We start from the raw sequence: 14,499 nt of genomic DNA on the forward strand, positions 1-14,499 counted from the left end.
AGTTAATTTACGGTAATTTACTGGTTTGTTACTTATAATTCCTTGTTATTAGTAATAACAGATTATAGTGGGAAAGGAATCTCTGTGGTGACAATCACTAGCGAATGATGTATCACCTGATTTTTTCTCTCTCTCTCTCTCTCATTTTTTTTCTCCCTTCATACTACAATCCAGTATGTCATCGTAGCGTCATGAGCCAAGACGCTCGCTCTCACTCTCACTCATCTCTCCTGGCCTGCAGGCTGATTCATCATAGCTCAGCACAACTTGAAATAACAAAACTGAAAAATGCAAATAAAATCTAAACAATCAGGACGGCCTCTCAATGCTGTCATAATAAAAATATGAAGCGCTGTGGCCTAGTTGAGGAAGACCGTTTCACATTATTCACACAGTCTACCTCTGTGTTGCTTAAAGATAACTAGTTGGATGAGTTAAAACAATACGTGAATGAATTCCACCCTGACTACATCTCCCTCCTTCGCTTTAAAGGTCATGTTTTGTGTCACTCCATTGACTTAAAGACAGTGAAGGCAATTGTTATACTCATCTTATGTATAGATGTCAGTCTGAGTAGCACCTCAGGCTCTCATCCTCTGCTTCAACTCTTGATTGGTTGTTCGCTGTCAGTCCTTTCAACGGCCTTTTAAAGCTTCTCTGAGTTACAACACCGAAGGCTAATGACACCAGACACATTTTCAGACTATGCTCATAGTTTTCCGCTAAATGCTTAAAAGACCTTTTTTCAAGTCATTTGAAGCATTATATCAGATAATTTAGTCTTTTTTTATATATAATCCCTTAACCTTTCTCTCCCTTTCACTCTTTCGTTTGAAGTTTTTCCTCGCCGTTTCTTCAGATTGCGAGGTTTCGTCGTGGCAACCAGATATACACCGTACCAGAAGAACGAGCATAAACCGACGCTTACCTTTGAGCGTTTAAGACATACTGTTCTAGTACACGAGGGAAAACAGCCTGCTTATGGTCAGACGGCCTTTAAAATCAAGCTAGCACCTCGGCCCGGTCCACCCGCAGCCCCTGTGCAGTGTTACGGTGCTCCGTGCTCCTGTCTTCAGCCTGATTGCACACAGTCAGCTAAAGATAACCATGTGACATTTGACTTGACTTTCCATAGGCATTAATTCTAAACAGATGTGGGCGCGTGAGCAAGTGTGTTTTCACTTTCCTCCATTTCAATGGTGGCTTTAAGATTAAGGTGTTTGTCATGTTTCCCCCTGTCATGACTGTACGTGTGCTGCGCCGCCCTGAAAAACAAATACACTTTTTCTGTGTTATTTCAAAAACTTCCCAGTGATTTTTAAATTAGATTAATCGTCACGTTTTACGACTTTTTTGACTGTACGTTATTATGCGTGTCAAACTCCCAGTTGTAAGGAACCAAAGTGTCATGGCTTTTCTCAAATAGGCCGGTCTTGCTGTGCTCTCTGCCTTTTTTTATGTCTGTTGACCCTGTATTAAATGAACGGCTGTGATATGTGTGTCCAGTCGATGCATTTGTATTGTCAGCAAAGCCAACATCCGTATCAATGCCATCAGAGTAGGAAAATGGCATTCAAAGCTGTTCATTTGAATAGAATAGGGTCTGGGGAGTTTGTCTGGTGCATTGTGACATGTGATGCCCTCTATGTGTGGTGGTTTCGTGTCTGCCTTTTTGGTGGTTTATATGTGTTCAAAACAGCACCTCGATCCCGAAGCAACGGTCCGTGACCACGGGGTTGGGGTGAAAGTGTTTTCCAAGTCAAATCAGCAGCAGTGCCTGCCAGAAGGACTGTTTGTGCTGCAACATGTGGGGATCTGCGTATATCGTAACATTAGGGACAGAGAGCGTGTGTTTGCGAATTTTCGGCATGGAGGTGGTGTGTTTGTGGAGGTTGGGATTTCTGAATATAAATGTATTTTGTTGTGTTTTCGTGTTTTAAACATTACATGGAGCTCAATGCTATGTCTTTCATTTTTATGCTGTTTTGGACCACCAAAAAAGGAGGCAGTGGGTGTTTAAACAGTGGGGAAGCTTTGCCCCATCATGACATGCGACCCACAGTGATATAAGCTTTTCCTTTCTCTCATAACTTTATTGTTTCACATCAGCTCTGACTCTAGATAAAGCTCAGAGGCAGGAGCGCTCAGGAATGTGTGACCATTCATGTAAAACCTGAGTCGAAAGGCCTTGCAATGGTGTTTGTGCATTCATGTTGCTGCATGTGTGTATATACGTGTTTTTTTTTGTTTTTTTCTCTCTTGCTGGGTATAGAACTTCAAATAAATTATATGTGAATTTCATAAATTCTTTCATTTGCACAAATTATGCATATGCATAAATTGCATAAATAAAATTAAAAAACAAATAAATTAAGGCATTTGTGTCTACCATGCATCATACATTTATATGCTTTTTAATTGATCACATTAGATACTACTTTTTGTAAAACCATAGATTTTTATCTGGCTGCTCTCCATCATTCAAGTGTCAGAAAAACTAGTACTGCTAAAATTTCATCTTTGTATAAATTACATTACTATGTACTTACATTTAAATTAGTCATTTGATACAATGCACTTATTGTGTACAAACATGTTGTTACGTTGTACTTATATTTTTAAAAATACTGATATGTAATTCCATCTGTAATTAATTTCTGTAATTACATTTAGAATTACACTGTTGACCCATCCCTTACACCTAAACCCACCCTTAAACCTACCCATACCACTTTACCTGTCCCTAACTTTACCCGTATCCCACCTCGATAGCAACAAAAGTGTTTTGCAATAAAATATGACCACAATAAGTATATTGTACTTATTTTTTTATGTAAGTACATAGTAGTTAAGGCCACCTAGTATAAAATGTGACCCATTCATCTACTAAATTAATAGCAATTGTTTAATGCATTGTTTTTTTAATGGGATGAGGCTGTAATCTTTGATTTCATTATTTCATAGCAGAGATTATTTTTAAGGATATAATAAATAAACTAATAATAAATAAAAAATAAACTATTATTATTTACAGCAGTTATAATTAGTACACTTAATTTTTTACACTTACACTAAATGTTTAAGTAGTAGTAATAATAGAAATGATTAGTATTTATAGTATCAGTATTATTAGTAGTAGTGGTGGTATAGTATATAGTGGAAATGTCATTAATAATTTTTCTTCAGAATTAAAGTAGGCAATGAAATAAAATGATATTAAACAGGTTTTTACACATGTCTCTTTTAATAAGATACATTCAATTTCATTGTGCAATGTCTGGAGGTGTGCAGCTTCACTGATCATTAATGTTGCACGAATGAATGCTCCTGTTGTCAGAATGTGCGTCAATGTCCCACATAATGCCTCTTCTCCCCGGTGCCGTGTCAAGTGCACTTCATTCAACGTACTTTACAATCTAATAAATAAATGTCATAACTTTTCCCAAGAGCTCTGGCATACAGTATTAGTGAAGTGAAACTGGTATCCAAAAAGACAAAAATGTGATTTTTATCAAAAACATTTAAAAAAAGAAACAAAGCAGAACATCTAAACATTAGCAATTTTTAACACCCTGAAAAAAAAAAAAAAAAAAACATTTTAATGCAAACTGGTCAATCGTTTTACATGAGATTTGCTTATTCAATCATTTTCTCGGAAACATACAAGAACAACATATTCACAGAGAAGCACCAAAATTGAACTCGGGCTAGTGATGACGCAGTTTCATGAGGAATGGCCATCACTATCAGACCAAGTGCACTGCACACCGTTGCTGATGTTCTTTACTGCTAAATCCTCTGCTCAGACCAGATCGGACTGGACGGCCTTTGCATATCCTCACTCTTGCTCTTTTGTCCTGTGCAAGTGAGAGATGCTGATATGGAGCAAGAGAATGTGGGCATACAGAACGGTAGATGGCTCATCTGACAAGTCTTTTATAAATATTGCAAAGCGATAAAGATTGGTCCATCTAGAGAGAGCCAGGATGAAAAAGTCCAAGGTGTTGTGTTTTGCCCCATCTCTCTCGTTCTCTGTTGTTGCCTTTCCGTTCTGTTCTTCGAACCCCCCGTGCTCCTAGTACAGTCACAGGGCCGAGGCGGCGACTGAATGGATGGAGTCTCGCGTGGCAGCCGAGCTCTTGAAGGCCAGAGGGGAGGTGATGTCACAGCTGTGGGGAGAGAGAGCACTGCCACTGGGCGGCTGCCATGTGGGGCCGGTCACATAGGCCGACGTGGTGCCGCTGTACCCCATGTAGGGTGACACTTGGGTGGGAGGGTGGTAAGGATGGATGCTGGGAGCTGTGACATAACTGTTCACTGTGGGCAATCCATTCGGCGTCTGAAAACAGAGAGCAGTCAGCGTAAGACTTCTGGCCACAGACCACACACGGCCACTGAGATGAGCATAAAGATATCACGACAGCGAGGATAAGATAGTGACGGGTGAATGTTAAAAACAGAAAGGGAGATTTTCTTGCGGAGTCTGTGAATGGAGATAAAGGACAAGATATTAAAAGATTTGACGGAAATGGAAAAGCTATATGCAAGAGCAGGAATGTCTGTAACCCTTTGGCAGAATGTCAATATCAGTTCAGGATGAGAGGAATTCACCAAGGCTTTTCTACATAAAGGAAGAAATTCTGAGGCAGGGTGGTCTCTGACTACTGGAAATGTTTTCCGCAGATGAAATCCCCTTTGTTGCATAGTTAGGATTTGCCTATGATTTTCTCATTATGACACTCTTGACCCCTAGCTCTAGCACACCAGTGTACTTACATACATGTATATGGTATTCATTCAATTAATTCATTGTTCAAACAGCATAGAAAATTACCAATTTGCATTCTTCCACAATTTATCATGAATGATTAAAGCCATGCACTAATAATTAAGGCGATAGCAGATATTTACGGTCAAGCTTGACATAAAGAAAAACTTCTTATTAAGAATTCACAAGGAGTTTGTTTTCTCAAGTAAAGGCATATGTGTATTGCCTAACAGCGTAAAGTATGTGACATACAGGCCTATATGAACATTTTCAGGCGGCTGTTTTATTAGCTTGCTTCAGTATGATTTTTACTTAAATGATCTGATGTACTTTTTACACATCGTTAACAAAGCGTTATGATTTACCAAGCTCAAAATCCAATCGTCGGAATTCATGAGCCCTAAACCACTAGCCAACGCGAACAGAAAAAATAAAATATATATATATATAGGCAATTGATTCCAAAATGTTAGATAATTACGTATTTGTGCTAAGGCTGTATTTTGCACCAGCATTTGTGAGTTGTTGTGTATCGCAGTGTGGCAATATATTTCCAAATAAATATTTGTGCTGTCTCACTTAGGAGTTGACTAAAATTACAGGTGACAACTTATTTTAAAACTATTTATTTCAGTCGTTAGTTGTATTTTAGGAGTGTTGCTATACTGAACAGATCATCAGTTTCTCAATTATCGTTTTTCCCCCCCGACATCATAGATAATAGACAATATTATAACATTAAATAAAGTAATCTTAATGTAAGTCGACTTTTATCCTCTGATCTATTGTGTTTGTTAATGAAGCATGTCATCACGCTGTGTCTGGAGGATTCAAATAATAGACATATACTCATATCGCGTTATGCTTTAAGGTTTAGATAGCCTATAAAATATTTGATATTTGAATAAATGTTTTCGAAATAAGGCTAATAATGCTCAGTAAATTGAATATTTATTATCAGCCTACACCTTAATTCGCTGCACAGTAAATGTAAATGAAATGTATCGGTTTAGTTCGGTTATGAGAGACGCATAACATAGCCTAATCCATTTTCATTAAAATCGTGTGAATGACGATTCATTTTCAATGACCCTTCTTGGTTTTTATTCTTATTTTTTTTTGGTTTCAAGCTATCGGGCTTTCTGACGGGAACAAATAACCTCTTTAAGCCACAGTGATTTATCTATTTACTGTCCTCATTTATTGCGTAATCCAGCCTGACTCGTGATATCTGATCATTTATCCAAGATGACAAACTCAAACAGTCGGTAGTCAGTGCTATTCATCATCTATCCGAAGGTTACAATCTTTATTTCTTAAGCAAACTACACTCTTAATTTTTAGGTTTCAATCAGTACACGCATAAATTACGCCAAAACAATGTTTCAGCATCAGTAACAAAGATTTATTCCATCGTATTCCACGAGACATAAATCTCTAAGACCCACAACAAACGATTAGTCAATCTGTTTGTTGCTGCCTAGCAGTGCGCGAATAAATAATTCGAGCGTCTGCACCGGATGGCACGCGCTTTTTCCGCGCGCACTCTCCCCTCTCATCCAAGCGCACGAGCAGCCAGACACTGGTGCAAGAGTTTCTTGACAAATATAAAAAGATTTGTCTCTTACTGTGGCTACGGCGCAAGTGTGCAACACCAGTGTGCAGAACAGCCAGCCACGAGCCAAAGGAGTTTCCATAATAGCATATTAATAATAACAATCGTGATAATGATGGTAAAGTCTATCCGAGTATTGCTCTAATGTAAAACAGGTAAGGGGTTTAGCAATCCAAAAGTTTCTGGTGAATATAAGAAAGGGCGAATATAAAAAAAAAAAATGTAATAACGTATAAGTACACGTGTTTATTAAAGAATAATAGAATGCATATTTATTGAGTAAGGAGCGTTGGCTTCAAGTGTAAATGTGCATTAAAAACAAAGATAGACACTTTTAATATTTATTTATTGTTTATTATATTTTACATTAATGTGGGCTATGTAAAGCTTTAATGAAATATAATAAGTAACTGATAAGACTTCGATAAGCCGTACACAAAATATTTACAATTTTAAAACTGAACTATATAATAATTAATCATAAACTGATTGATTAAAAATAACTCTAATAATATTTAACCTTATTGTTGTTCTATCTTTCTTCGGCTGATTTTGGGTAATCACGGGTTACATAGAAATCGTAAATATTTGATCTCGACAAAATAATTTTCTTAAGAAAAAAAAAAAACATAAAAATTCGTTAAATCACAGAAAAAACATATTTTGACTATGTAGTAAAATAAACGTTTATGACAAGTAAACGCATAATTCAAGTAATCCAAGTCTCTTAATCATAAAAGAACAGGATAAAAAAAAATATTGGTTAAATGTTTAAAAAACTATGCAAAATATTGGATCAAAACGTTTATTACAAATTTATTTGTCACACACTCAATATTACGCTCTCAAAAAAAAAAAGCATTGAGGAATATGAATACATTTTGATTCGGGACTATTGTACGCATAAACCTTGCACCTTACAAAAGCTTCGTAGTCAACAGCTGTGCGAAAACAGACACAAGTAGGCTAAATAGTGTCGTTCATTTTATTCAAATTAAAATGTGAGATACTACATTTAATTTGTAAATACTTCTAAGAAAATGAAACCCAGTGACCCACACTCTGCACAAGGCCTCATATGCCCGCCCAAGCCAAAGAAACACACTCGCATATTCTGTTACACACACACACACACACACACACACACATACACACACGGAATTGAGAGAGAGAGGGAAAAAAAAAAGTAATGAAATTTTGACTATTAATTTGCTGAATCAGGTTTTCTTTTTTCCCCTGCTCCTTCCAGATTTGATTTGATTGGTTTTACGTTTAACATAGGAGGCTTCTTTACCTGTGTGTATTTTGCTTCAGGTTCTAAGTGAGGCTTATCCACACCATTGACTAGTGGAGAATTCGCTGGTGAAAAATTACTCCTGTTAATAGCTCTCCATTCTTCTAGTTTGGCGCTGGGAAAGGACGGACTGTCACTAACTGGGGGGCAAAACAGAGACATGGAAGACTGGAGTCAGACAGGACAAGCGTGGGGAGTAGAACTGCCACAAGAAGAACTTATTCAATACAGTCTGCCAACCATCTCAAACTCACCACACTAAACACAAAAAAAAAAAAAATGGTGTGTCACGTGTATGCATATATATATTAACAGCTTGTGCAGTCTGTTCCCTAAAACACGTTTTTCATAAGCAAGTTATGATCATAAAGACGTAATGTTAACATGTTTTAAATTAAATAAAGAAAATATATGATGTTCATATACGTCGCATATATATAGCTATATATATGCGATCTTGAAGAGATATCAAAATTTGGATTTATGTAGTTAATTCATCAGATGAAGTTTACAGTGTCACGGAGTCCTTCGGAACATTTACCCAGAGTCTTCCTGGGAGGACAAATTAGATTTACTTTAACCGTTTCCCCTTTGTGCCTGATGGATATTATATTATACACGGTTCCTAAAGTCTGAAATTGGAAAAGCAAGCCCACCAGTGTTGTAACCTGAGAGGGCCACAAAGCAGATTTTCCCCCCTGCCTTCACGGAATCTGTGTGTGTCTTTGTATTGTTTCACAATGTATAAACAGGAATACACAATAACGATGCCATACTTTGATGGAGTTTAGTGCAAATCGATTGTAGGAGATCAACTTAGTTTTAAAAAGGTCGATTAGGGTAAACAAATCTACAGTTACATAGACCAAATTTAATTAAAAGGCATACTTAGCATGAAGACCAGATGATGTCTGAGCATGACCAACCATTACTCAGTGTCTCTGTGTGTGTGTGTGTGTGTGTGTGTGTGTGCTAGAGAGAGAGAAAGAGAGAGAGAGTAGCTATTGGTTGTAACCGAACTCTAAATGATGACAAACTGTCCAAAAGTTCGCGGCACGCATTCTTCCTGTCAAACCGTCCTTGAAAGTATGTGTTTGTGGATGTATTTCGGTGTTTGCTTCAACTAATGTTATGGTGAAACGGTTGCACGCGACACCTTATTGAGTGTAGCCAACATCATACTTTATTTAGGTTTTCAAAAGCTTCCCTAAACATCTGCTAATAATTTAGAAATGCATTAATGGTTTATAAAGACCGCCTATACGCAAAATCCTCCTCTGCGTTTGAAACATTATTGTCAACATTGCCCTTGAAAATAGGCAAAGAACTACAGTTAAACAGGACAGGCTGCGGCCTTCACACTTTACTGTACAAACACACCACTTAGAACAGACAAACCGATTTTAAAGACTGATTCAATTTCCATGAAATCAACATCTCTTAGATTCCGTTAATATACAACTATTGCTTAAAAGAAAACGTGACATTAATTGTAAAATGCTTTCGACGTGAATTCAAGTAAAGCGTTGCTTAAGATGGATACTGAAAGAGCACAACATTGCTGTGTAAACATTTGCAAGTAAACCTAAATTGTTTTGTGAGGAGTTGAGACGTAGCTAAATGTTGGCCTAGTCTTGTAACACACTGCTAACCATGAACACCTAATTTTATTTTTTTGCCGAGTTTTCGTTGTCCAAAATATTCCACATCCGCTGCCTAATTATTACTAAAAAAACTTAAACCATCTGTTTCAATGCAAACGTGGGGCTTCTGCACAAATCCCAGCACGCTGTTTGCGTTTTTACTTTTTCATGACGACCCTCCGATGCATGATAAATCAAATAATTCAGTTACATAAAAATGATTTTGGATAGCTTAATAATCTTATGTTTTGGCCCTTCCATCACAACCAAAACGTCTCTTTTAATTTTTTCTCTGTTGCGCAAACATACACAGTCAGTCACACACACACACACACACACACACACACTTTTGACAGGCCTGAGAACAGACTTTTCGCATGCCCCCACACGCACTCACATGGACAAGGACTTTCTTTTACCAAAAACTAAGAGGATGCTTACTTTGCTGCTCCGTTATTGATCGAATGCCCAGAATATCTGTAACAGAATGAGAGGAAGGCCATATCCTATGCATTGCCATGTGTCCAGGAAGAGTGGGCATGCCAGGCGGAGTTGGTACTTTAGTCCCAGTGGCTCCGATCGGAGTTGGATAGGAGTACAGGTGGTTGTAAGGTAGGGTGGGTTGAGGCTGATGATGAGGGGCCTGTTTGCTCGACTCGTACTGGTTCTGTTGAGACAGATTTCCGATCTTGTTGCGGAGAATCCTACTAATCGAGCTGACAGAGGGCAGATTGAATTTATCACACACACCGTCCGCAAGCAGTCTGTCTCGAATCTCCCAAGCGAAAATGCCGGGGTCCCGTTGCTTGTAAGTCCTAATGTGCTTGACTACGGTTGGGGTCGTGACCCTGGTTTACTGCCGCCAATTGCGCCGGGAAGTATTGAGCCGGTTTCGTTGTACCGAGCCAAAATCTTGCTCACACAGCCGTGAGAGACGCGGAGCTGCCTGCTGATGTCGCAAGGCCTGATGCCCAGCTGTGCCAGCTCTACTATCCTGAGCCGGATGGCATTGGGTAGGGGTCTTCCGTTCACAAAAACACCGCCTAGCTGGTTCACCTCCCCAAAGGCTGGCTCTAGTGATGCAGATATATGAAGAAAAAAGGATTGCATAAAACATCAGATTTTTACCAGGCCCTGAACCGCGTCTGAAATAAAAAAACTTATGGATAAATGTTTCGGTAAGATTACTCTTTATCTGCTGTTAATATTTGCATTGAATCAAAGATTGCAGTTTATGTTCAGTTTTGTGTTTCAGTTTATTGCATTGAGTGGAACAAACTCTCAAGTCGCTCTGCAAATTCTTTAAACAGAAAAAAAAAAAGAAAAAAAAAACACAATGTTACTACATTCTTTAACACGTAGGTCATAATAAACGAAATTGCACATTCAGTAGCCTAGTTTTGGACGCGATTAAGCTCATTCGCGGCAAAGTGCCATTCTGTTTCCCGAAATGACCGTCAAAGCATCAGTCGATTTAAAAGTTTGAGTCGAGACCTGGATCATACGTTACTAAATTGTCTAAGCCATTTTTTCCTGCAAAAGTGTTTATGCATGCCGTTCCTATGTTGAAAACATGAAATATGGATCTTACCCATTGCGTTTAGCCTGCCGATGAAAAAAGAAACTTCGCTGTGCTGTCCTTTTCTGATCTGTTCCGAGTCCAGTTTAGCTGATTTTTATTGCACCGAAGCCGATGTGGATGAAAATTAAGCGTCCGAGACGGATGCGATACCGATTAGTTGCAAGAGAGGAAAATTCGCCTTCTGTTTCCTGATGGCAGGGCGCACAGGCTTACATTTCAATCCCAGAAAATGATGGGCTGGCCTTTTACACATGTCTCCAAAGCGAGGTGCTGCCAGCCAATCAAACCGCGCGTTTCTTCCATGTTCTTTTTCTATTGGCTGACAAGTTTGACATGACAGGCGCTTGCACTGGTGTAAGATTCCCCTCTCGCTTTTGAAGTAGTGGACAGGGTTACCCGAGTGTTGGTTTTCTTTTTAGACAGATCTAAGGATGGTAAGTGTTTGAAACATTGCACTGTAATTTTGTTTCATAAGCATAAATTCGAATGATTTCGTCGACTAAAACAAGGGACAAATTTGCAGCGCAGTATTTTTAAACAGAGGCCCTGTGATGTCATTTAAATTGCTCTTAATACGCGTCCGATTTATTAAGTGGTTTGAGTAATAATCATTACAAACGACATCTTTAGAAATGCATTTTCATTTTGTCGTTTAGCCTAGTTCCAGAACCAACATTTAGACGTGTTGTTTTCGATCTGAAGAAGAAAAAAGTAGGGCTAAACAAGTGACCATGGAACAGTCCCAAAAGTCGTCCTACGTTAATGGTTTTTTAGCTTTATCTAACATTTACCTGTAACGCGCTGATTCTTTACATAAAAAATGATATTTTGTATAAACTATTCATAACACATTGCCTTTTCTGCCACAATGTAGTCACTCTGCGAAAATGTGAAGATTTGAAAAAATATGAAGGCCATAAACAAGATTCTTTTATGCTTTTATTTTCATTGGATTATGTTTCCATGGCAAAGCAATCACGGACGAATGAAGTCTTTGTAAAGGAGACAACGACTTATTTGTTAAAAAGGATAAATATAGTCCGGTGTATGTTTGATGCTGAGGATATCAATAGGCTAAATGTGAGCTATCATTAATAACAAACTGACCTAATGTTAAAGAAGTATATATTTAAAAAAAAAAAAAAAATCAATCAATCAATTATTTATCAGTTTTAATTATCATGTGTTTTCGGTTGGCTAATTGGTTGGTACACAACATAACAAAAACGGGCATATATAGCCTATATATGTTATTAAATATATTTGTTAGTATATAATACGTTTTATGTTGAGGCCTACAGGATTTGAAAACCCTTTTAAGTTGTCAGGTGTGGAAATGTAAGGTATTGTTTAGCTGCGTTCGGGCCTGTTTGAATACTGTGACAGCCACGGCAAAGATAATGGGATGTTATTTGTATTATTGTTGCTTCCTGTTTAGTCAAGAGACTATCAGCGTTTGGTTTTCTCTTACTGTTTAGAGTATTTCTATCTCAAATCTCACTGAGGGCTTCACTCTTAGCTCGAATCTCGAAGCTAACTATTCTTTTTTTTTTTTTTTTTTTAATCCGTTTCACAAACTTCGTGTGGATAAAAAACGATTTGGCGTTCATTTATGCGCATTTTAGCTTTTTCCCAAAAAGTAATTAAATTACGATGCTCCTTGAGGTTCTCTAAGCATTTCCTACACCATAGAAATATGTTTTCATCTGGGCAGGTTTTTTAAGGCCCATCTCCTGAGTGTGTCGCTACTCACTAAAACGATTCCTATTTGTTGAGATGTCTTAAATCCCTCAAATAACTAAGTTTCCAATCGACGAGGGCGATTCAAAACATTTGCATTATTCAAATCAGACTCTTACTTTCTGAAAAACTACCTCCAAAGTAAACACCATAGGTTTGGCTTGTTTGTGGCTTCGGCCGGGTGAGAGGACAAAACAAATGTGCAATAGGGAACTCCAAAAGAAAGTGGATTAAACCTGATCGCATGCTGTGTTTAGGTGAAGTGTCTCTGGAGACGCATATATCGAAAAAACAAATACGATGACTATTCTCCAGATGAACTGTTGGGGTATCTTAAAGCATTTTAATGTAGGTTTAGTTTACTCGCTGTATTTAATGCTTTCTTGCGTCTTTTGCTATGATTGCAGTAGGAGAGCATAAATCCCGCGCACTACTGAAAGATAGAGAAAGAGGTGCGTTAATGAGGTGTGAAGACTGATGTGAAGGGCAGCCTGCTTCTGCCACACTTTCAGACTTTGCGTGGGAGAGACCCACATGATATTAGACTCTACAGTGGCTTTCCAAGACACTGTGAACTTCTTGGAAATAGTCCACGAATTAATTATGAAAACAAAGTATAATAAACGTAGTATTCCGCGATAGTAGCAATGACAGTAGGCTATATCCAACATTTAATGCAGTATTTTAAAAGGAATAGTATTGAAACAAGTAGGAATTGAGTAATTAAAAAGGATATTCCTTTATGATTTCATGCTGCTTTTTATAATGGGAGATTTAGATGGAACATTTGCATAAGACCCAAATTAGCTATTAACCAGTTTAAAATCATTTTCGCATTATTCGTTTATTTATCATTTCTAGGTATATAGGCTACTATAGCTATACGAAAGCGCACATTTCTATTTCATGTTAGAAAGCCTATTTGTAATTATATAAATGCGTAATTTCTGGCATCGGTTCTTATTTATAATTTGTTTGTTGGTTATCATTTATTAGACATTAATGGAGCTGATGAAGTGGGTGCCTTGGATGAGAGTAAGCTACACAGCCATGCAGTTTACTTTCAGCTTGAGCTGCACAGACTGGTCAGAATAATAATATTTATTTTTATGATGTTCTGTGTCTTTCTTTTGAAGATTTAAGGGGATCGTTCACCCCACCTTCATGTTATTCCAAACTTGTTTGATTGTTTTTTGTTTGTTTTGTTTTTGTTTTTGTTTGTTTGTTTTATCTTGTTTTTTTGTTTGTTTGTTTGTTTTTCTGCGGAACACAAAAGAAGATACTTTAAAGAATGTTGGTAACCATATAGTTTTAGTAACATTGATATTTATTCTTATGGACAAACAAAACACTGAGCCATTCCTCAAAATATCTTATTTTGTTTTCCAATAAAGTCATGCATTTTTGGAACGAGATGAGGATGAGTAAATGATGACAGAAATTCATTTTGGGTGAACTATCTCTTTAGGTTTACAGACGTGAGATGGTTCACAGCACTTCAGTTCAAGTCAAAAGATTTCAGCACTCTGAGCAACGCATCTCACCAGCAGGCTTCATTAATACATCTACATGTTTCTATGTGGTTCTCAGTATTTCTAGGACGATGAATGTTTTATAGGATAGATTAAACGATCTGGAATATTTTCATACAAATGATGGCTTATATTTCTCTATGGCACACCCCAAATTTATGAAGAATCGTTTGTGCTAATTTCAGACCACAGCTCGAACTCTTTTTCGTTCGCGAGAATCACAAGTGCAGCTCACAGCTCAAAATTTTTCTTATTCGTCGCAAGAGCATTCGAATCATCATCCTGTCCTGCTTGGGGGGAAACATATGCATTTATAAAATTAATA

General features: G+C 37.6%; 1 protein-coding gene across 1 annotated transcript; it reads right to left on the reverse strand.

Annotated features, from left to right (window-relative positions):
* Positions 1–3,230: 3,230 nt before the first annotated feature.
* pax9 (paired box 9) lies at positions 3,231–11,204 on the reverse strand. Its single transcript, XM_058748394.1, is given in 5 exon segments — positions 3,231–4,339; positions 7,678–7,817; positions 9,762–10,169; positions 10,172–10,393; positions 10,912–11,204. Coding segments are annotated over 5 exon segments (1,029 nt in total). The 5' UTR covers positions 10,916–11,204; the 3' UTR covers positions 3,231–4,084.
* Between the last annotated feature and the right edge of the window lie 3,295 nt (positions 11,205–14,499).

Source organism: Onychostoma macrolepis, chromosome 17, assembly GCF_012432095.1.
Source record: "Onychostoma macrolepis isolate SWU-2019 chromosome 17, ASM1243209v1, whole genome shotgun sequence".
Classification (NCBI taxonomy): Eukaryota; Metazoa; Chordata; class Actinopteri; order Cypriniformes; family Cyprinidae; genus Onychostoma; species Onychostoma macrolepis.